At 33.0% G+C, this 13659-nt stretch overlaps 2 protein-coding genes and 1 long non-coding RNA gene across 3 annotated transcripts in view; 1 reads left to right on the forward strand and 2 right to left on the reverse strand.

The window, feature by feature from the left end:
- Nucleotides 1-6851, reverse strand: part of LOC111710008 (phosphopantothenate--cysteine ligase) — a 7433-nt gene extending 582 nt beyond the window's left edge. The window contains exons 1-11 of the mRNA XM_023484004.1: nucleotides 5969-6851; nucleotides 5573-5637; nucleotides 4984-5102; nucleotides 4700-4754; nucleotides 4490-4536; nucleotides 3764-3815; nucleotides 2986-3043; nucleotides 2636-2725; nucleotides 1688-1730; nucleotides 998-1088; nucleotides 689-929 (exon numbers count right to left, since the gene is read on the reverse strand). Coding sequence (XP_023339772.1) covers nucleotides 848-929; nucleotides 998-1088; nucleotides 1688-1730; nucleotides 2636-2725; nucleotides 2986-3043; nucleotides 3764-3815; nucleotides 4490-4536; nucleotides 4700-4754; nucleotides 4984-5102; nucleotides 5573-5637; nucleotides 5969-6202 — 936 coding nt within the window. The 5' untranslated portion in view covers nucleotides 6203-6851 and the 3' untranslated portion in view covers nucleotides 689-847. The remainder of the gene's footprint in view (nucleotides 1-688; nucleotides 930-997; nucleotides 1089-1687; nucleotides 1731-2635; nucleotides 2726-2985; nucleotides 3044-3763; nucleotides 3816-4489; nucleotides 4537-4699; nucleotides 4755-4983; nucleotides 5103-5572; nucleotides 5638-5968) is intronic.
- Nucleotides 6852-6945: 94 nt separating this feature from the next.
- On the reverse strand, nucleotides 6946-13203 carry LOC111710009 (phospholysine phosphohistidine inorganic pyrophosphate phosphatase). The gene is made up of 9 exons (XM_023484005.1): nucleotides 13132-13203; nucleotides 12698-12821; nucleotides 12416-12496; nucleotides 11970-12042; nucleotides 11546-11618; nucleotides 11171-11227; nucleotides 10473-10581; nucleotides 8282-8365; nucleotides 6946-7112 (listed from the first exon to the last, which is right to left on the reverse strand). The coding sequence occupies exons 1-9, from the start codon at nucleotides 13158-13160 to the stop codon at nucleotides 6981-6983; spliced, it is 762 nt and encodes a 253-aa protein (XP_023339773.1). The 5' UTR covers nucleotides 13161-13203; the 3' UTR covers nucleotides 6946-6980.
- Nucleotides 13204-13547: 344 nt separating this feature from the next.
- Nucleotides 13548-13659, forward strand: part of LOC111710014 (uncharacterized) — a 951-nt gene continuing 839 nt past the window's right edge. Inside the window, exon 1 of the long non-coding RNA XR_002766979.1 lies at nucleotides 13548-13588. This is a non-coding gene — a long non-coding RNA (uncharacterized LOC111710014). The remainder of the gene's footprint in view (nucleotides 13589-13659) is intronic.

The raw sequence follows: 13659 nt of genomic DNA on the forward strand, positions 1-13659 counted from the left end.
CAAAACAGGGGAAAAGAGCGAATTAAGCAGAAATCAAGTGTCCACAGTGGATATTAAGATTAAGCGATAGGCAATGAAGTTTTCAGTTCAAATTATAAGTCTACCTACAGAGCGTCCCATATCATATTAGATTATCTCCAATCTTTAACACCAAAATAAACCCTTAATACTCGAAAAACTTATACTTTTCCGCAAGAAAATTCTTATATAAGCCTTATGTTATTTTTCAAAATGATTCATTCTAATGAAATTTTCTAATTAGTCCCGAAAATCGTAATTTAGACCCGTTCTCGGTCTAATATGATGCGGGACACCCTGTTGTATTAAAAAAATAAAAAATAAATTTTTTTTAATAAGCTTTACCTTTAGTTTCAGATTCCAGTGAACAAATTAATTTAGTTTGTATACAGAAAAATGTAAAAAATCAAAGTGGCGCATCAAAAGCCGGGAAATTTGAAATTTTGCGCGCCATTTAATGAGAAAACCGTTATTGGTCTTGTAGGGATATTCAAAAACAGGGGAAAAGAGCGGATTAAGCAGAAATAAAAAGTGTCCACAGAGGATATTCAGATTAAGCGATAGGTATTCAGGGTATCCAATTCTCAAGTTTTCAGCTCTGTTCAGATTAAAAAAGTCTACCTAGTACTTAAAAAATAAAATTTAAAACTATTTAAAAAAAGAGTTTCACCTTTAGTTTCAGATTCCAGTGAACAAATTAATTTTCAACAAACTAATTCATTTTTTCTTAAATAAATAAAACTTATTGTATTTTAAGGCATAAACTTTATCACAACTATATATTCCGATGTTGGCAATTGTCACGGCACAGAAAGCAGGGCCCAGCTTCCTATACAGTTTGCTGCTGTATCAAGTACTCCTCGGAGATTTTCTCAATCATCGCAACAATTTTCTCCTCAATCTCTGATCCACTATGAGCAAGGAGTTAATCAATAATCATTTAAAATCTTAAAGATTTTAAAGATCTTTTAATTTTAACCTGTTTATCTCCTCCTCCGACATATGAATCTTCTCCTCATGAGTTCCAGTAATAATCCAGACTTCTCGTTTCCTGCTCTCCAGAATATTTCCTGAATAGTGAAAGCATCATCAATATTGAAATTGTGCCAGCAGCCCACCAAAATATTGGAATCGAGCAAACCGTCAACCAAAAGTATTTGTATTCAGACTTAAACAAATATTGCAATACTTTTTTTTAGTCATTTAACTATTTCTCTAAACATTTTCTTGACCAACAAGCTGAAGGGCCCGGTGTTGCTATCGAAAAAAAATTTCAAAAACAGATTTAAATTTTTGAATTTTTTTTTGAAAATAAAAAATATTTTTTTATCCTTTAACACCCATCGGCCACCCATGAGTGTCCACAGAAAATTTCAGCCCAATCGGTACAGCAGTTTTATCGGCTATACGAAGTAACGAAACATATGTCTTGTTTTATAATATAAATACAATTTTGAAACTATCATGCTGTATGAACAATGCTATTAGTTATTTATATTTAAGAGATTTTTCTGTTTGTTTGTTGAAACGTGTCCAATAAACGTCAACATGGTTGAACCAATGTGCTTAAAGTAAGTTGTGCGTCCTGCGACCTCATATGGCCCATGGGAAGGTTTATGGACTTCAAAAATAAAACCCAAAAACATTTGTAAATATTTCTTCATCTTACCGACTACAAGATTATGTTTATACTTCTCCAGAGCTTGCTTAGCCTGTATAAAATCAAATCAAAATAATAACATGGGGACCTACTTCAAGTGTCATTAGGACTTTCAGTTTCAAGTCATTCAACAGTTTATTGAAATAAAGATATTTGGTTTGATTCTAGATAACAGATCTATTGTTCTATAATGACTTCCTGAGCTGGGAATCTGCAGATCAATTCAACCTTTATTTCATATCCCGCATGGTTATCATCCCCATGAAGAGATTTAGCATTTATCTTCAAATTAAAAGTACCCACAGTGTATATCGAGATCAAGCAATCGGGATTATGATTAAACAACATAAAAGTTCCCACAGTGTATATAGAGATCAAGCAATTAGGATTGTGAGTAAACAATATAAAAGTTCCCACAGTGTATATCGAGATCAAGCAATCGGGATTATGAGTAAACAATATAAAAGTTCCCACAGTGTATATAGAGATCAAGCAATCAGGATTATGAGTAAACAATATAAAAGTTCCCACAGTGTATATAGAGATCAAGCAATCAGGATTATGAGTAAACAACATAAAAGTTCCCACAGTGTATATAGAGATCAAGCAATCGGGATTATGAGTAAACAACATAAAAGTTCCCACAGTGTATATCGAGGTCAAGCAATCAGGATTATGAGTAAACATAAAAGTTCCCACAGTGTATATAGAGATCAAGCAATCGAGATTATGAGTAAACAACATAAAAGTTCCCACAGTGTATATCGTGGTCAAGCAATCAGGATTATGAGTAAACAACATAAAAGTTCCCACAGTGTATATCGAGGAGTCAAATAAATAACTAGCCAATGCAACTATCATTCAGTAGAAATCAGAGTCGAACCTCCATCCAAATAAACCTTTGAAAGCCATACATTAATCTCAGAGTTTTCAAAAAGCTAGATTTTAATTTGATTCCTTAGAAATGAGAATGGAAGGATCCGTTTCTAATTTGAAGGAAGCAACATAACAATTGGGAGCCCAATTCCCAACCAGAGGCCGTAACATCTGAACAGTTAGGATTAGAGTTTAAAGATGTTATAGTTGGCATTGTAAACGTTAGAAGCCTAATCCTAAACAGTTAGGATTAGTTTAAGTTTAAAGGAGGCATTATAACAGTTAGGTGCCTAATTCCCAACCCCAGAGGAAGTTAAATCTTATAAGTAAGAAACAGTCTTGATCACACAAAAAATAGTTAAGCTTGCTCGTAACTCTTTACGCAAAAATATTTAACTTTTTAAGCATCAATAAAAACATTTTAGATTTACCTTGGGGACAATATGAAGATGTATATCTGGAGGACCCTCCGAAGACTGTAGTTTATGCCTAACATTTATTATCTGAATTACTTTAATTACTAAAGATTTTTAAACTTTATTGTCCCGTAGATCGAATTTAATGAATTGAGAGAGGTCGCTAAACTACGTACCACCTGTTTAAATCCTGAATTACCGAACAAAAATTAAAGATTTATGAGGATTTGAATCGGTGATTCAGGATTTGAACCAGCTCTAAGGGACTGTTAAGATAGAATAAAATGAGGTATAGGCTTTTAGACGTTGATCGCAACCTCTGATAGTTCTATCTGATGTCCCTGTCTCTAGAAATGAATATAAAACTGTGTCCGAGTTATTAAAAAACTCAGAAATAGAAATGCGCAAGTCAACTTGGTAGAGAAGCCGCAACTGAAAAACCCCAGTTTTCAAAATTATAAAAATTTATGTATGTTTTATACTTATTCAGAAAAAAAGCTTTTAAGGGTAACGTTATAAAATCGGAAATTGTAATCTTTGCAGAGTCACTTGAAATTACGCTTACTATACAGGGCTCATTTAATAATAAAATCTTACATTTAGAATAAACCAATCAATAGACTAGTTACAATACAGGGCTCATTTAATAATAAAATCTTACATTTAGAATAAACCAATCAATAGACTAGTTACAATACAGGGGAAATGTACTATACAGGGCTCATTTAATAATAAAATCTTATATTTAGAATAAACCAATCAATAGACTAGTTACAATACAGGGGAAATGTACCTGGGTAGTTTCTGTGAGGGTACATAAAAATCTGAGACTGCAGCGGCAAGATCTTAAAATACAATCTATCAAGTTTTTTTTATTTAAAAGCATCCAGAGGTTGGAATTGATCAAGATTTGAGTAATCAATGTTAAACTACTGCAGGAAAACATGTAGCAATTAAACACTTTTAACACTAGATAACGACAATATCTTCCGCATTATAAAATGTGAATGAGATAATGAGTTAAAATGAGATAAAAGTTTCAAGGGTGCCGCTGTGAATTGGACATTGCTTTGCTTTTTATTGCATTGCTTTGCATGGAGGCTCACTTGATATTAAGCTTACAGTCCCTTTAACTCAAATAGATTCTAGTACAATAGATGGCAACGTAGAATTTTTACAATCTGAGTACAGCTGTATTCTTACGTCACAAGTGTCAACAGTTTTATGTCTCCGACAAAATTATTAATAATAGTGATAATTTTAGAATAAAGTGCTTATTTTCCAGTAAAATAAGTGCAATTTAATGTGTTATTTAGTTTCTGTTTTTCCACTTTTTTATTTAATTTTGGAAAACATGTCAATTAATGTGAGAAAATTTCGTTTTCCTTGTTATATTTGACACTTGTGACGTCGTGTATGATTGGTCCATTCCTCTGTTACCACCTATTGTACTTGATAATCTATTTGCTTTAACTTAACACTTAAAGACCTCGGAATTAATGTAGTTTTAAATACTTACATAGGATAGAACGAGACGTCTGTGAGTTAAGAATTAGACAACACATTCTAAAAATGGATTCCAACGAGTTTTATGTGATTAATTAATTGATTGATTAATTGGTATAGTGACTTATTAATTAATTGATTAAAACGAAACCGTGAAGCAATGATTTTTTAATTAATCGATATATTGATGAATATGTTGATTGATTGATTGATTTAAAGGTACCTAAGAAGCCAGAGATAGTCTGCAAGTGAAGTAAAATATATCTCACACAGTCTGTCTACATCAGCAAAGGATTAATTACGGATATTTAAAATATATGTAATGTAATAAAAAACACTTTTTTAACTTTTTAAACATTAATCATTTAATGTGCATTTTATTAAGGCGATAAAAAAAGAAATAATTAAGAATTGAAAAAAAAACTCGACTCTTAAAAAAAATAAGAATTATTTTGTATATTTAAAAAAATATTAACAATAAAAATTGCAAGTGCTTAAACCTTGTTCCTGAATATTGTTTGTATTCCTGTAGAACCTGTTTTACAAAATCATTATTTTGTTTGTCAACAACAACTTGGCCGTCAGCTATTGTAAGCCAGGACAGCATGCTGGAACCAGGAAGGTGCCTTAATTAAAAATATCATTAAAAAACATTTCTTCGAGTTAAGATTTTTAATCTTGCCAAGAACCGGTTTTTGAATTAGCTCAGCTGTACAGGGACAAATCTGAGAATGCCACAAAGATACAAATAATCTATCAAGAATATCAACTGATTTCATTTTCGAAAGTTTATCTTGCTTGTTTTTTCAGTCGTAAGGTAAAATTCTTTTTCGTTTGAAACTTGTTTTTAAATTGAAACTTTAAACGCGTAGTTTAATAGTACAGTTACAAATTAATACATTCCCAGGAATGATTATTTTTCCCCCTCTTGAAATTTTTTTTTAAGAGCGCGAAAAAATGAATTGGGTTATTCGCTGAATTTGGGAAAATAAATTATTTTTAGGGGTAAATAAAACATTTTATTAGTATTAAAAAGAATGAAAAAACTTGCATTTTTATGTCAATTTTAGACCCCCCCCCCACCTGATAAACTCACCTGGAGAATGGTCTGAGTGAGTTTTCTCGGTGGAGAAAAATGACTGAATATCCTTTTCTAAAAAAAGGTTTTTTATCACATTTAATCAAAAATAACCATTTTTTAATTATGCCGACAATTAAGTTACTTTTAAAGGTTTGTGAATGCTGATTTTGAAATGAAAATCAATTTAAAAAACAAAAATTTCAAAGTCAGTTGGAAAGAGANGGGGGGGGGGGGGGGGGGGGGGGGGGGGGGTGTTTGCTAAATTTGAAAAGGTAGTATGGGTTAAACCAAAATTAAATTGCCGATCAAAAATTCTAAAAGTAATTTTAAAATCAACTTATTAAGTCACTGGATAAATTGAAAAATATTTTCATGATTATTATTGGATTTTAAAAAATCATAATTCAGTTATGATAACTGGAGTTTAACAATCGTCTTCCCGTTCCATAGTTTAATGGGTGTCACTGTACCTGTATTTAGTTCAAGAGGTACTGTGGTACCCCCTGAGGTGACCAGCACAATGCCCCTGGTTTGCTGCGCAGCGCAGAACTTTTCTACTTTGCTCTTGGAGGCATCGTAATGCGCTGGAGGCAAATTCTCTGTAAAAAATATTTCTCCTTCCTCCTCCTGATCGGTTTCTGACATTGTTCTGCAAATTTAATATTAAAAAAATATATAAAATTTATAAATCGTGCTTAGTATAATATGGCGATCTTATAATATTTATATTGAATAATGTAGTCATAACTACATACTGCGAGTAATTCCTAAAAATTTTAGGTCGACAACTCTTAAATTCTGGGAGATAATTCGCCACCAGAGTTAAACATTTTTTTATGATATTATGATGTTACATATCAATTTCTTTGTTTTCAAACAGAAAACTCGGATCCGTTGAAATTGTGGAAAAAAATATTAAAATAAATGAGCTAGATCCAAAAACATGCTTGATTTTAGGAGAAGTACAATTTTAGTGTCTTTTTTTTGGATATAACTCAGTCAATTTAAGAAAAAAAAATATTTGGAGCTGTGCTGGTCCTTTTCAAACTTTGTCATCCGTGGACACCTTACTGTCGTATCAGTAGATTTATGGATAGGAGAATCTAGGGGTTTGTTTTATTTTCTATGACGCATTAGATTAATCAGATATACTAGTATAATTATAAACTTTCTTTTTTAACACTTTATTAACCAACACTGTCAACTTTTCCTTTCTTCCAATAATATAATAAAACAAGACATTCATAAGTTGCCTATAGCCGGCCAAACGGCTGGACCGAATGGGCTGAAATTTTTAAAAAATATTTTTTTTTCAAAATTGTTTTTCAATTATTTTTTCCCACGGGCAACTCTTGGCTCTTCAGCTAGTAATTTATATATGAACGGTGTAAAATCTTATTTTTAATATGTTTAGATTTTGCCATCATTGCTGGACAATTAGATCTACTAGAGCCTTGAGATTATCCACGATTAAATCAGGTTTGACGACAGGATGGTTTTCATCCTTCTGGGTATATTTACCAGATCGGACCAGTACACCACGGATTCCAGATTTCTGAAAACATTAACATTAACTTAAAGGGACTGTAGACGTATTTTAAAGTGACCCTTCCATTGAAGAGTGACATGTCCGTATAAAACCTCAATCTAAGCAACCCTGAGGAAGATATCGTCGTTTTTAATCTAAAAAGTACTGAATTTCATTCGTTTCCATCATCGATCTCTAAAGCCAAACTGAGCATGTTACTATAATAGAGAACCCACGACTAAAAATATTCAAATAACCGCTAAAAGCTAAATAAAAGAATATCTAATCCCGTACTCAATCAAACATCCCGGTCTATAAATGGTTAATAGAGCACCATTTAAAATTAGATCCCTTTAAATTCCGTTCAAAAATTGGGATTTTGATTGACAGGAAAAGTTCTGCATATAATGAGAAAGCTAAGTAAACAAATTAGCGGGGTTTCGTAAAATAAATCACAATTGGACTTTCACCATAAGTTAAAGTGACCTAACATCTTACAATTCTCAACAGTAATCTTAAATCCTTTGTATGAGTAACAAAAAAGAGAATATCGCCATTTTTCTAATTTAAAAAAATACAACTTCTGCTAGCCGGGCCTTTGATCATTTTTCATTTTTTAGTATAATTAACTAATTGGCACTTTCTTGTTAATCGAGCATGCAACCCTTTCAATGGAGGTTCGCTTGAAAATGTGTAGATGTCCCTTAAAGGGACCGTTCACTTTTTAGGGCAATTTGAGGGTAAACTAAATAGCCTATTAGCTGTTCATTGGTGATCCTTTGCATAGACACTATGTAATGCTTCTTGTCATTGTCATGGATAATTTTTGTTCCAAATCGCCATCTTTGTATAAACGTGTTAATTTGTTAAATCATGTTTTACCACGAAAAACGTAAAAATTTCTTGCTAATTTTAAAATCAAAGGTTTTCATAATTTATTATATAACAGCTGACACATGATGTAATTAAAATATGATAATTTAAGATTTTATTGGACTGTTGTTATTGAAAAACGTTTAAATAGTGTCAATGCAAAGGTATCATACCTTTCCGCTGGAATTCTAAACGATTGACTTTTTCTGCGGTCATAGATATCTTTGAAAAATAAGACTAAAACCAATGAATAGCTAATAGGCTAATTATTTTACCATGAAATATCCAAATACGTGAACGGTCTCTTTAACTAAGAATAATACCTGCGCCCCTCCTACATCGGATACAATATCATCTCCTATCATTATAACGCGTTCAGCTGGGAGCCCCAGAGAATTTAACGCGGCCTTAATAAATAAGAAAAAAGTCGATCCTATAATATAAAGATAACATAATCATTGCAGGGAAGTATATCATTACTAGAAGTTGAATTGTCCCCATTAAAAGAAATATAATAATTATTTTTAAACAATTGAAAAAATCGTGTTTGACACTAAGCTGTCTATAACTACAAGCAGTTAATGCCTGCAATACAAAAAAAAGTTCTTAGCGATTCTTTGAGTTCCCTTCCATTAGAACTTAAACTACAGTTGGGAAATGAGACTCAGTTCTCATTTTAAAGGAAATATATGAAACTTTTCTGAAATATCTGGTTTCTCTTCCCCATAGGCAATGGGAGAAACTTTTTATATTTTTTGGGGATATAATGTTTTTTTTTGTCCCTTAAGCAACAAGGGAAAGTAATAATTTCACCATTCAGAAATGAAGGGAAAGAAATATACTTTGAATTTTCTTCCCCAGACTCCTAGAGTTTGTACAGTGATTTTATTATGTTTCTTCTTCTTTTAATATATTTTTTCTTGCCTTTCCTCCCCTATAATATAAAGATAACATAATCATTGCAGGGAAGTATATCATTACTAGAAGTTGAATTGTCCCCCCCCCCCGTGGCATTATTGTCCTAGATTTCCTTCCCCCGGAACCGGAAGTGAACCTTTTTACGACCTTTTATCACAAACTAGCTATTATTGCCACTAAATCACGTATTTTACCATATTTGAAATAATTTTGCATCACTTACCTTGATTATTATCTTTAATTTACAGTAATTTTGTCATATTTGACAAATTTTTTACCCCAGGCTAAGGTGTTTCTTTCCCCCCAAGTCACAACCAAAAAATTAGCGATTTTGAAGCAGTCCGTGTAAAGTTCAAAGAAGTTTGCTGCGGCGGGGGGAGGGGGGGTGCAGCACCCCCTTGGGAGAATTTTTTTTTGGTATTTTGGTGCCCTAAAAAGGTCAGAAACCAGGTCCAGATTCTTTTGAAATTCTTAAAGCTTTTTAAATGGGAGAAAATCATGATGTTAAAGAAAAAATATGATACTTTTCCTGTGTGGGCCGAAACAAGCAAAAAAATATAATTATAATTTTAAAAAATTGAAACAATCATGTTTGACACTAAGCTGTCTTTAACTCCAAGCAGTTAATGCCTGCAATACAAAAAAGTTCTTAACGATTCTTTGAGTTCTCTTCCATTAGAACTTAAACTACAATTGGGAAATGAGACTCAGTTCTCAGTTTAAAGGAAATATATGAAACTTTTCTGAAATATCTGATTACTCTTCCCCATAGGCAATGGGGGAAGCTTTTTATTTTTTGGGGGGGAAATCATGTTTTTTTTTTCTTTCCTTAAGCAACAAGGGAAAGTAATAATTTCACCATTCAGAAATGAAGGGAAATAAATATATTTTGAATTTTCTTCACCAGACTCATAGAGTTAATAAATTGATATTTAATGTTTCTTCTTCTTTTAATATATTTTTTCTTGCCTTTCCTCCCCGATAATATAAAGACAAAATATTCATTGTAAAATTTTCCGATTTCGACCAGCCATGAACTTTCCCTTGGAATTTTCCCAAATGCCTGGGTATCTGGGAAATTTCCCAAATGCCTGGGTAGCTGGGAAATTTCCCAAATGCCTGGGTAACTGGGAAATTTCCCAAATGCCTAGGTTTTTGGGAAATTCCCCAAATATTAAGTCATTTGAGAAATTTCCAAAATTTTTAAAATATACCACCCTCAAATACCTACAGGAATTTGGGGAATTTCCCAAATGCCTGGGTATCTGGGAAATTTCCCAAATGCCTAGGTTTTTGGAATATTTCCCAAATGCCTATCTTAAAAAAAAAATGTAAATGCTGTCGTGTCATGAATACGACCCCCGAAATCCAATGGTTTATGATGATTTGGAGGAAAAATATTAAATTCGACATCAAGTTTGTTCATCCTTTCTGATACTTTTCCTCGTAAAATCAGTTATTTAAATTCATTTATTTCCCGCAATTCAGTGGAACAAAACAAAAAAAACCTAACTTCCGGATATAAAAAGATTTTCAAAAGAGGGGGGGGGGAATTTCCCCCGAAACTATACACCCCTGAGATCCTAAACAATCTACCTGGAAGAAAGTTTTATCTGGTTTACCACACACAATAGCATCTCTATCTGCAGCAAACTCTAGTGCAGCTGTATACGGTCCTACATCTAGGGTTAACTCGCCATCTTCTCTGGGGGAAATGGGAATATTATTGTGCTAGTTACATGACTAGATAGGGGTATATAACTTCAAGAATTCCCCCTCCCCAAAATATGATTTTTGACAACATTGGGGAGAAAAATCAATAATTCTAGAATTTCCCCCCTTATTCAACGAAATCTCTTAAAGCCTAATGTGGATTTAACCCTATTTAACCCGACCTTCTCAAGTTATAATTTTATTTTAAATGATTTTTACTAGATTTCTACCAATTAATACTTCAAAGAAATCAAAGCAGTTAATTATACAAAGAACAACACCCATAAAACCAATAATTCATCCACATTTTTCTTTAAATGTTTCAGTAAATTATATTTTCGTAGAATAGAGAAAAAGTACAAATGTAAAAGATACCAAAACCAGCAAAGGCAGATACAGGATTTAAGTGAGGGGTGTGCGAAATTTATTTGGGGGAAAAATATCAAGATTAAGGAACCAAAAGACGCACCGCAGGCGAAATTTTTTTTAGATAGTTATTTTTTTCTGTTTTGGACTAGGTTTTCTTTCCCTCAAGTGCTATAGAGAAGCTTTTTGGTGAATTTTAGATGTATCCTGCTTACCTATAGTATTTTCCTTTACCCAGAGAAATCAAATCACATTCTTTTTCTTTCAACAACCTGTAAATTAAGTCAAAAGTGAATAGTTGCTGGTTTTAACACCTTCTCTTACCTATGCGGATCTACTGATCCGTATCCAAGGGGCAAAATAAAAATAAAAAGTCTCTTATATCTAAATAATTCATTAAATATCAACAAGAATAAGCGAGAAATAAAAAGTTGACCAATTTCAATTTGTAAAACAAATCAGTAAATCTTTTAGAAATGTTCACTGTTCAGGACCTGAATCCGGATGTTTATTTTCAGGGCGATCTGGATTCGGATCCGAATCAATATGAAATAGATCCTGAGCATCAGTGAGCACTGCCTAAAACCTACCTAAAAGCTTTGTTTAGGTTTTCATAGCTAAATTTATCCACAGCATCTCCAATAACAACACATGTAGGGTCATCTAAAATCAGATCTTAAATTAGTAATTTTATTAACTTCTAAAAATTGTAAAATTTTGAATTTATCAAAGATAGGACAGAAAATTCTTTATTCAGATAAATCTTAAAGAATAAAGTGACAGGCAATGCACCAAAAAATCTATAATCAACGTAATAATTCAACCTTAATTTACTAAATTCACTGAACAGTTTTTCCTGAAAAAGAAACTGGTTCGTAGAAAACTCACGTTCAAAGTTTTGTTTTAATATTCGAAAACAAAAATTTGAAAATCTTTTATTTAAGTTAGAGACCAGAATTCACACTTTCTCCCTTTAATGTTGTTATCCCCAGACAGGAATATTGGATAATTTACCTGAATTTAAACCTTCGAAATCTTGGAGAACATTGTCATGCACCAGAAGAAACGGTCTACAATAGTTATTCCTCTAATCCATCAACAATTTAGTGTGTAAAGTATTTAAAGACAAAAAACATTTCTCAACACAAGATATAATTTTCTCTTAAAAACTATGAAGGTTTCTTGTTGATTGATGAGAGGTTAAAACTTTTGTCTCTGTGATTACGACGCGTAGCTTCCAATTTAAGACTAAACATTTGACTAATTAACACTTAATAACTAAACGATGCCAGAAATGGGCCCTGGACAATTTTTCCCGATTTAAGATGTTTAGCGTCAAGATTTTGTGTCCAGTTTTGTCACATGAAGAAAAGCGATATCCTAAACAAAAGCTTACCCTTAAAGGGGTTCTAAGCGTTATTCCAAGTGATTTTCCATTTCTAGAGGTACTTCCGATTCACAACGGTACCCTTAGATTCATTTGTCACGAAACGAATCTGAATTCCAGATTTACTCAACAATTCTAGAGCCTCTAATGAACCCTAAATTTAGGAATAGATAATAAATAGTTTTCAAATATTCATATTGATAATTGAAGCCGAAACTGTGTTCAAATGTTCACATTGATAATTCAAGCCGAAATCGTATTTTTGTATTGTAAAAGCAGAAATAAGCCTGAATCAATGGACCTGCGAGCATTTCCTAAAAAGAAGTTTGGGAGCCCTAGTATTTCTTATAAACACCTGAATTGGAATTCCATCTCCACTTGTAGAGCTCTCCCTAAGCACCCCGGTTATATCACAAAGAATGCCATCAACTCTCCCGCCTGGAAATAAAAGCCGAGCAACCCCTTTTTCCGACATTTTCCTAAATTAAAACTTAATTTTTATAATTTTTTGATTTGGTAATGTTAAGACAATTTCTGAGCCGCGCGCTGCGGGTCGGCTAGGACAGGCTAGAGGGGGCGTGCACTGCAGCTAAGGGAGGATTGGGGGCAGAGCGTTGCGGCCATATGATTAATGATGACAATGTCCTAGCCGCAACGCTTCGCCCAGAAATTGTCTTAACCTAACCTTAATTAATACAAAATAACTTATAATTAAAGGTCAAGTACAAAATTGATAGGAGAGGCCCCCGGGGGGTCCAAAAATCGTTCTCTAGGACAGACCCTAGATACCTAAATACAGGCATCTTAAATCTTGGCATATTTGGAGTCTTAATTATCTTGTGTCGACGGGTGGCCACAATTTGTTTCCTATGAAAAGTCTGATTTATATTATCTAATATTGTGCGGCAAATGTACACATTTAAACCAATATTTTTCTTTCTTAAAGACGACATTCTGTCTCGTACTAGGTGATGGCGTATCCGACGTATAAAGGAAACTGACAGCTATAAGTTTTTTCTCCAGTCCAAGTTATATGAATAGGTTTATATAGGTATCATGGTAACGCTCCCAAGTAGTTTACAAGGGTTTACGAGAGCTTTAGCGTAGCAACTAGAAAATGTAGAGGTCGCAGAGGGGGCACTTTATGCGGAATGTTTGGGTTCACGGTGAACATTTGTCTGAAACCGGTCTGTTGACAGCGTACACTATATTTTTATTTTTTGTAATGAACAATTGCCTTTTTTAGGTAATGTTACATCGTCTATACGCAATATCTCCCCTACTGAACTTCCGACCTACTGCAATATCGGACCTACG

The sequence above is a fragment of the Eurytemora carolleeae genome, unplaced genomic scaffold (genome assembly GCF_000591075.1).
Source record: "Eurytemora carolleeae unplaced genomic scaffold, Eaff_2.0 scaffold507, whole genome shotgun sequence".
Classification (NCBI taxonomy): domain Eukaryota; kingdom Metazoa; phylum Arthropoda; class Copepoda; order Calanoida; family Temoridae; genus Eurytemora; species Eurytemora carolleeae.